The sequence below is a fragment of the Trifolium pratense genome, linkage group LG4, assembly GCF_020283565.1.
Source record: "Trifolium pratense cultivar HEN17-A07 linkage group LG4, ARS_RC_1.1, whole genome shotgun sequence".
Taxonomy (NCBI): Eukaryota; Viridiplantae; Streptophyta; class Magnoliopsida; order Fabales; family Fabaceae; genus Trifolium; species Trifolium pratense.
This window is the reverse complement of record NC_060062.1, coordinates 28,058,805-28,068,450: the sequence shown is the minus strand read 5'-3', so window position 1 is coordinate 28,068,450 and position 9,646 is coordinate 28,058,805. Positions and strand designations below refer to the sequence as shown.

The window sequence follows — 9,646 nt, the reverse complement described above, 5'->3', positions numbered from 1 at the left end:
TTTCCTGATATATGATGACAGAAGATGCTTACTGGTTCTGGTCCATGAAATTCTTAGCACATGCCTCCCTAATTTATTACTTTTGGCACCAAGTGGTGTAATAGTAATAATAATAATAATAATAATAATAATAGTTCAATAATGTAATGTCAGCAACATATCCATTTAGCCAAAACAAAGTAATTTGATTCGTGTAGATAAAGGAAAAGAGTGGTAATGTGATTTGGCAGAACAGTTGCCCCGTTCATGAATGAATTTCTACATAACCATTCACCTATCTATAAACAGGAAAAAGTTTTGGTTTCATGGTAAGAAGCATAGAATATATTCTACCTTATAGTGAAGCATAATCTTTTATTATGTCAAAATTAAACTATGATAAGTTTTGTCAGTCTTTTTGCCAAACTTGTGCTGTAGTTGAAATTGTATTAAAATTCTGTCTGATCTCCACTTAGCCAACTTGTCTTAAGATGCTAGATTCATGATGCCAGACTTGTGTCTCTTTCAAGTTATTAAATTAAATTCCTTAGGTTGGAGGGAATTAGGCACTGCACTTGCCCATTCAAGATGCCAGATTCCAAATGTGTTTCCATTTCATGTCCATCCTTTGGAAACCAACTGTATTGTTTTGCTATTTTCTGCACTGTTGTTTCTGTTGCTGCTTACTTTATTAAGTTCCCTACAATTGATTCTGCACCACATACGTATCTTTCGGCCCTCAATTTCCTGTAGTTGACAATCTAGGCAACCTCGCTGTCAGGGGAATCGACACCATTCATTAAAAATCAGATGTATTCACATCATACATTTAACAAATTGTTCTCAATCATCAATCACCGGTTTGATGACTGCTTACATACTGCTGCAGTCAGTATACATCTGATCGTTAGATGGAGATTAGATGGTTTGTGTTTTCAATACTCGCTGTTGTAAGGGAAATCAATACCGTTCAGACGTATTTACATCATACATTTAACAAATTTTTCTCAATCATCGGTCCCGAATGACTGCAGTCACATACTGCTGCAGTCAGTATGCGTCTGATCGTTAGGTACGGTTTCAATACTGAAATCTGATTTACAGTGCCGCTTAAAATGATTATCATCCGATTTTCAAGATATGGTCGAGATTAAAACTGCAGAAAATACAGACTACATGCAATGCATTTCACATTTTACCAAATTGTCAGGCTTGTCCTTACAATCATTTTTGACTGCATTATATCCAAATTTATGTCTTTTTCATTCACAATAACTGGTTGAGTAAAAAACACGTGTGATCTGACTTCATTTATCATGGATTTCAGAGAAGTTCAATTATGTACTAATATATCATATACTCTTATACTAAAAAACAAACTGAAATCGATTGGTATAGAGTGTGTTGCACATTGTAAAAGATAACAAAAGAGTGAGTTTTTTTCTTGTGTCTTTGAGATAATGATAAATGAAGAGAACTGTTTCAAAATAAATAAATAAATAAATAAATAAATGAATAGATGTACTTTTGTTCCCTTCCTTCTGCCAAAGCTTTTCTATATAAGCACAGACTCATCAATGATGAAATAAATTAAATGGTTGTGATTGGGAGCTAGTAATTCTCTCTCCAATGTTTCCCATTTTCCATCTGTCTCTTCTAAATACAGCCAGTAACGTTGCTAGTGGTCCCATCCATGACAATAACACTTATCGATCTCTCTTTCTTTTCTATGGATATTATTATATCAATGAAGATAACCTCAACAAGAGGGAAAGTGGTAAAAATGTGCGAATCAGATTTCTCGTTGACGCAGTTATAGATTTGAGCTGTTTGATTTTAAATTAATGATCAAAATTGTTTAAATTAATTTTTTGATTGTGTAATTTGAATTGTTCGATCTCAAATTAATGACTGATGTAAATGCACGAATACTTGTCTGAGTCCAAAAATGTGTAATGTGAGTTTTTTTTTTTTTGAAGACATGTGTAATGTGAGTTATTAATATATATAATATAATATTCTCTCTTTTATTTTGGTACATTATAATATAATATTCTCTAGCTACAAACAATTATAACCTAAACACAAATTTATCAACCAACTTGCCATTGGTAAACCGGAATTTAAGGAGACTATTGACATCAAGAAATTATTCAAATAATGAGATTGGTTGATTACATTAATTATTTGATTGCCTCGACCAAAAATTGGCTGCACGTGATGAAACATCAACTAGCAATAACATAAAAGAGAAAATGAGCAAGAGGGAAAGAAATGTGGGACCTAAAAATTGGATATTAGTGAAGACTTGCCATTTTTTGAGTGATGAGAGCATGTAGTGAAGGGAATGTTTTAGGCTTTGGGTTGTTCTTTTATATCAATCTTAGACAGAAGGACTTGTTTTGGGAATGGGTTTCTATGACATGAGTTGGGAAAGAATGGAACATGCATGGTTTGGCTAGGCCAAAACCAAACATGTTTGCTTTGTCCAAAATAAGAAACAAACTAGTTAATGTTGAAAACAAAACAAACCATGTTATATGTGTATTAATAAATTCTTAAATATAGGACAAATACAAACCACTTGAGTTTGTGTATGTATGCCCTTGTCTTTTTTATTTTATAAATTAAGATTTAGGTAAGTTGAAATTAATAATGATGTTCATCAGGGTCATAACAGAAAATTTTAATGCTCAGAAAACATTAACAAAAATACTTATAAATTATCTACTAATGAAATTGAAATCCAAGTTATCAATCGTCAGTTGGTTCAGTGGTGATTGACGCCGAACTTGGTAGGGAGGACTGCGGTTCGATCCCCCGCAATTGCGATTGGGAGGGAGCTGGAATCACTTGATGCCAAAACTGACCCCCGAACCAGATTAAACTGGTGGTGAACAAAAAATGAAATCCAAGTTCATTTATTGATTTCCGTGTTTTTCTCTATTTCCTATTTTTTTCTCTCAAATCAAACGCACCTCTAAAATCTGAGTCACCGGTTATCCTTGATTTTAAAAAGTTCAAAGTGTTTCATGCCCCAAAAAGCAACAATAATATTGATTAATATGAAATATAAAACTGTTTAATCAGTTATGCCAACATATTATTTAACAAGTACTCCCTCCGGTCCTTTATATAAGGAACATTTTGGAAATTTTATTTGGTCCTTTTTATAAGAAACACTCTTTAAATTTATTCTTTCTTAAATGCATAATTCCATTTGTACCCTTATTAAATGAAATCAAATACTTCATTCCAATGCACTAGCATTAATTAGAGAGATATATTCCCCATGTTAGTCCAAGGTTAATTTTGGAATACAATATAAAACTCTAGAATTATTAATGAGAAAATTAGCTTCCTTGATTCGTGTGTTTTTTTCAAAGTGTTTCTTATAAAAAGGACCGGAGGGGTACTATATAACTACGAGTCAACCGCTAGTGATAAGTTAAACTTTTATGATTAACTTACTAAACATGATATGATAGTGGTATTAAAAAATAGAAAAATGCTAACCCAAAACCAAATTTATTCTTAAAATTCGTTTTTTTCCCAATAAAGGTAACCAATACACGGTTTTGATAAGATTATCCATTGCCATTAACAAAGGAAGCTAGTTAAAGCAACTATTTAGTGCCATAATTATCAAACGAAACTTGTCGTCGTTTTGACGGCTTAAAAAAAATCATTAAAGACAATAAATGCTTTATTATTCATTCTTTCTTATCTATATTCTTGAGTTTCACCGTTTTGAAGACAACTTTTGACTTATTTTTCTCTCTAAACTTAAAAGTAAAGAAACCTTTTTAATTATCCACTATTTTTAGATACCATATCCCTAAGTGTTTCTTTCATATTTTTTTACTTCCTAAAATAATAAACAATGCCTATAGGATATATCATGACCACTAACTTTCATAGTTATAGGTCGGTTACCATGCACCTCCATAAGCATTTCTTCCGTTCAAGTTTAATCTTTCTTTGACTTTTGTTTCAAAAACGTAAAACAAGAATTCAATCTAGAGGAAAAATAACTCATATTTTATCTATTTAAAATAATTTTAATAAAAAGTTTATAAGTTCTAGTTTAACTACTAAAAAATTGTCTAAACTATTAGATCAAATATTATGACCGTGATTCAAAACCTGACTCCTCCAATTATGTACACGAACTTATAATGTTTTATCGTTTTGTCTATCTATTAAAAATATATTTTTAATAGAGAGTACTCATAAATAAATATCGATGAAAAAATTGTTACTATAATATATTGAAAAAAAAAAAAAGTAAACAATATATATTATAGCTAGTATTATCGGATGAAAATGTATTATTTTGTCATATATCTCATCTAACTTTTGTAACTATATTTTAAATTTTAATAATATGAGTGATAAAATGAAGAGCTCATATTAAATGTCATGTCATAACTAATTAAGCTTATTAAATATTATCCCACCTTTTTATTAACTTAAATACAAATTTAACACTATAAATTTGAGCATTTGCATCTATTCTAAGACACGTTTCAAAAGTGCCCCTTAGCATTTTTCATGCATAAAAACCCACTCCCCTTCCCTTCATTCCCTTCACCTCATATGCAAAAGCCTTTCAATTTTCCTTCAAACAAAACCATCTTTATAACTCTCTGTTATCACCATAGAAAATCCTACACATTTTTCTAACTTTGCCATTCAAATATTAATCTCTTTTAACACAAAAAACACTTTGTGTTTCTATTGTTAGCCATGTGCAATCCAAAGCCATCTTCACCAACATCACCATTTCTTTCTCCAACAAAAACTCACCTCATAAATCCTCATACCAAATCTGTTTATTCCAATCCTACCCTTGATGATGATCTTGTTCAAGATGAACTTCAAAGATGGCCTACTCTTAAAGAGGTAATTTAACAAAACAGAACAGAACATATTCAACACAAGAAGAAAAATAAAAATATATATTTTTTTTCCTTGAAAGTAATAATTAAGTTTAATAAAGTACCAAGTTAGTATCTTTTTAGTGACATAAAAAAAGGGTATTAAACTAAATTTAGTAATATTGAGTTTATAATTAATAAAACTAATATTTGTTTTTCTCTATTCAGGCCTTAACAGAAATCAAAGAAATAGGAAAAATATCTGGTCCAACAACAATAACAGGTTTATTGCTATATTCAAGAGCTATGATCTCAATGATTTTTCTTGGATACCTTGGTGAGATGGAACTAGCAGGAGGTTCACTTTCAATAGGTTTTGCAAACATCACTGGTTACTCAGTGATATCAGGATTAGCCATGGGAATGGAACCAATTTGTGGACAAGCTTATGGAGCAAAACAATGGAAAATACTTGGATTAACACTTCAAAGAACAGTTCTTCTTCTTCTTTCAACTTCAATCCCTATCTCATTCATTTGGTTCAACATGAAAAGAATCCTTTTGTTTTCAGGTCAAGACCAAGAAATTTCATCAATGGCACAAACTTTTATACTTTTTTCAATACCTGATCTTTTTCTACTATCAATTCTTCATCCTTTGAGAATCTATTTAAGGACTCAAGGAATAACATTGCCATTAACATATTGTTCAGCTGTTTCTGTTTTGCTTCATGTACCTCTTAATTTTCTTTTAGTGGTTCATTTTCAAATGGGAATTGCAGGGGTGTCAATAGCAATGGTTTTGACTAATTTAAACCTTGTTATTTTACTTTCATCTTTTTTGTACTTCTCTAGAGTTTATAAAGACTCTTGGATTTCACCAAGCTTAGAATGCATTAAAGGGTGGTCATCATTGCTTTCGCTCGCTATTCCAACTTGTGTTTCGGTTTGTCTGGAATGGTGGTGGTATGAGTTCATGATAATGATGTGTGGACTTTTGGTTAATCCTAAAGCAACTATTGCTTCAATGGGAATTCTCATTCAAACAACATCTTTGGTTTATGTTTTTCCATCATCACTTAGTCTTGGTGTTTCAACTAGAATAGGGAATGAGTTAGGTGCAAATAGGCCACAAAAAGCAAGAATTTCAATGATAGTTTCACTATTTTGTGCAATAATTTTAGGACTTGGAGCTATGCTATTTACAACATTGATGAGAAACCAATGGGGGAAATTCTTCACAAATGACAAAGAAATTCTTGAACTAACATCTATTGTGTTACCAATTGTTGGACTCTGTGAGCTCGGAAATTGTCCGCAAACAACAGGTTGTGGTGTTCTTAGAGGAAGTGCAAGACCAACAATCGGCGCTAACATAAATTTGGGGTCATTTTACCTTGTTGGTATGCCGGTTGCAATCTTTTTAGGATTTGTTGCTAAATTTGGGTTTGCAGGGTTATGGATTGGGTTACTTGCAGCTCAAGGCTCATGTGCTATGCTTATGTTAGTTGTTCTTTGTAGAACTGATTGGAATTTGCAAGTTCAAAGAGCTAAAGAACTCACAAAAGATTCAACAATAACTACTACTTGTGATGATGATGTTGATGCTAAATTACCTACATTTATGGAAGGTAATAATAATATGAACAAGAATAAGGTTCATGGTTGTCTTGAAGAAATTGTGATCACTCATGATGAAAAAGATCCACTTATCATAACAACTACTACCACCAAATCCAATTACATTGAAGATTAGTTAACAAGAGTTTTCTTTTTCTTTTTTGTAACCATTTTTTTTACCTTCATTATAATGGAGTGTATTGTAGGACAAATTATCCCTCTCCCTCTCCTCCCATTTTTTTTGTTTTTCATTTCTTGGTTTCTTTAGGTTGTATTATTACTAATAATAATAGCCATTGAGGGAGAGAGAAAAAAAAATCTGAATGTACTTTCAATTTTTAGATAAATTAAGTATCATTTGTGGTAAATAAAATTCATTTTAAGGATAATTGAGATCTATTTTATCGTTGATATTTTCAAACATATTTATATTTATACGCATCGACCAAAGATCTCTAATCAAATAATTAAAAGTGTAAGAAGTTATCACTTATGCCCAAATTTTTTAATTATTATTTTTTCTTTAGACGCAAGCTTAGAAAGAGGAAAGTTTGGGAGACAGCAAAAGGGATCTCTACCTTACTTTGGTATTGATCCTTTCCATAAAAGGCCAAATTACCTAAAAATGGTAAATTAACCGCTCATTCCATTAAAAATAGACCTAGTGTTATAAACTGGGATTTTTTTTAAAAAAAACGGCAACGAAAACAGATTATTGGCTGAGTCGCGTACTAGGTCGCTTTCTTTAAGACGTTTCGCGGAACTACTTGAGAAGTGCACTGTAGTATATCAACCGCGAAGTCCCAAGGATAAAACAGCCGTTTTCAATTAAATACCGATGAACTACTGCACAGTAGTATCGGCCAGAAATACACCAAATTATGGTTCGAACTCCGAACCACTCTAATTGATATACGAATATCAATTCTACGGCCACAACCGTTCAATATTGAAACAACAATAATTTAATGCGAAGAAGGAAAATAGAGAGAAGGAAATAAACGGTTTTCTCAGAATGCAGAGAAAAAGAAGTGATTTTGAAGACTGAAGAATGAAGGTATTTATAGGCAAGCAGGGAGCTGGAATCAGAGGAATTCGTGGAGCAGAAATTGCTCAGTCAAAATTCAAACGTGGGCTAAAGAATAGGGCCACGTATTTTTGACCGTTAACAGATGAAAATCTGTTTCAGACTTGGTCTAAAAGCACATTTAAAATGTGCGAATTAAGGGGACACGCATAAAGAAAATTTATTTCAAAATTTTCTTAGTATTAAAAAATTAATATATCTCCCAAGCCCAAGCCCGGCCCGTCCCGGCCAGACGGCGGCAGCGCGCGTGTGATATTCGATATTGTGTGCGGTCTCCCTTTCTTACAAAAGTGGGTACCCCAAGGGCACACCCTTGGTTGCCACTTTGTGGTATATAAACACTACCAACAAGTGTGATCTTAGCAATGTGGGACTTAAAGAGTCTTTTTTCCAATTCACACATGGTTCTAACACTATGTGTTTACTTCAATACCAAGTTTCCTCCAATTCTCATCATGTTCCAACACATATACATCTCACTCTTGTAAATAAATTATCTCTATGACTATGAGCATCTTATTCTTCTTCTTGTTCTACTACTCCTCACCGTTTTTTAGGTTCAAAAGCGCTTAGATAAGATGACATGAGTCTTTTCTAGTTTAACCAAAATTCTGAGTTTGATATTTGACTTAAACATGCATTAGCGTTAAAATTTTTAGGGAGAGTTTGCCGCCTATTTGGATCCTACAAGACTCGATGATTAGTACTGCAATTGCATACGGAGAATATCCAATTTACAAAAAAAAAAAAAAAAGTGTACATGTGTATCGTTTTTACTAATACTTTTTTTTTTACTAATTTTTACTAATACTTGTAATGTGCATATTTTTTTTTACTAATTAATATTATTAAAAGTATAATTTATATATTTTAAAAGATTTCAATGCTTTTATTTTCTTTTGCCAAAACTAATTATATTATTAGTTAACATTCCATGAGTGGAATAGGTATATTTACTTTTAAGTTTTTTTTACCACCTTCTCTATTATTTTTTTTGTAAGCACCTTGGTTAACCACCTTTTCTCTAATCAAGGTTCTGAGTGGACTGAGAATTAAAAACATATTTAACTGTATGCATAACAACTTTATAGGAACCAAACCATGTCAATTTTTTTTATAAGAACCAAAAACAAAATTTTATAAATTCTAAAAAACATAAATTAATACTATTAATATGATTTCTTGATAAAATATCAGTTAAATTCACATCCTTAAGCAATACAAACTTAATTTATAGTTTATTATGTACCTACCACATGCAATACAATGATTAGTGTTCTAACTCAGAGAGACATGTCTCTCACCATTCCCATGGACAATTATAGTGTCATCACTTTGAGAACATGATTAAATTGCATTTGCAATTACACTTAAAGTAATTCTCAACATTACAGATAAATACTACAGTTAAGTGTGGTAGGTGTTGTCTATATCACGGTCGTAAAGACTTGCAAAACCATGATGTCTCTGTCTACATTGCAGTTGCAGACATTTTTTTATAATAATCCTAATTAAAAAAAAAATGTTAGAACAATAACTTGTTAAATTTGGTCAATTAATTATGTCTACATTTTAGACTCCATATAATTTCCTTGTATTATTTCTTATTTAGTTAGGGCAATAACGCAAGCCAACTCGTGAGTAGTTTAAAGTTCGATTTGATAATTGACTTATAAACTTGGATCATGAACCAAATAAACCGTACTTTGTAGATTAAATTATGATATGAAAGTATATTATAGTTCATTTCGTTCGAGCGACGTCCATTTATCAATAGGAATATAACTTATGAGGTTTTTCTTTTTTGATAAGTCAATGTAGCTATGAGTTATACACCCAACATAAAAGAATAAGCTTGAAAACAACCAAACACACATAAATGCACACACCAACATAGAGAGGCTTTGGCAAAGAATGATAACAATAATTGGCTTAGGAGAATATGATCAACAAAAAGGAAGAAGGGTATTGGAGGAATGAGGGGGGGGTCCCTGTTTCTAACTTAAGATACAAATCCCCTTACTGTTGCCTTTTGTCTACTTTCCATATGACAACAAAATTATAGAGTGGTGCCTCTGCAT

The 9,646-nt window shown here is 31.7% G+C and overlaps 1 protein-coding gene across 1 annotated transcript; it reads left to right on the top strand.

The window, feature by feature from the left end:
* The first annotated feature begins 4,483 nt into the window (after window positions 1-4,483).
* On the top strand, window positions 4,484-6,889 carry LOC123920168 (protein DETOXIFICATION 48). Its single transcript, XM_045972360.1, has 2 exons — window positions 4,484-4,884; window positions 5,088-6,889. The coding sequence occupies exons 1-2, from the start codon at window positions 4,729-4,731 to the stop codon at window positions 6,612-6,614; spliced, it is 1,683 nt and encodes a 560-aa protein (XP_045828316.1). The 5' UTR covers window positions 4,484-4,728; the 3' UTR covers window positions 6,615-6,889.
* Window positions 6,890-9,646: the final 2,757 nt, after the last annotated feature.

Bases quoted from the DNA above. Each gene is read 5' to 3' on its own strand.
- LOC123920168 (XM_045972360.1), top strand. From the start codon at position 4,729: ATGTGCAATCCAAAGCCATCTTCACCAACATCACCATTTCTTTCTCCA. The intron at 4,885-5,087 runs GTAATTTAACAA...TTCTCTATTCAG, and splicing joins GATGGCCTACTCTTAAAGAG to GCCTTAACAGAAATCAAAGA.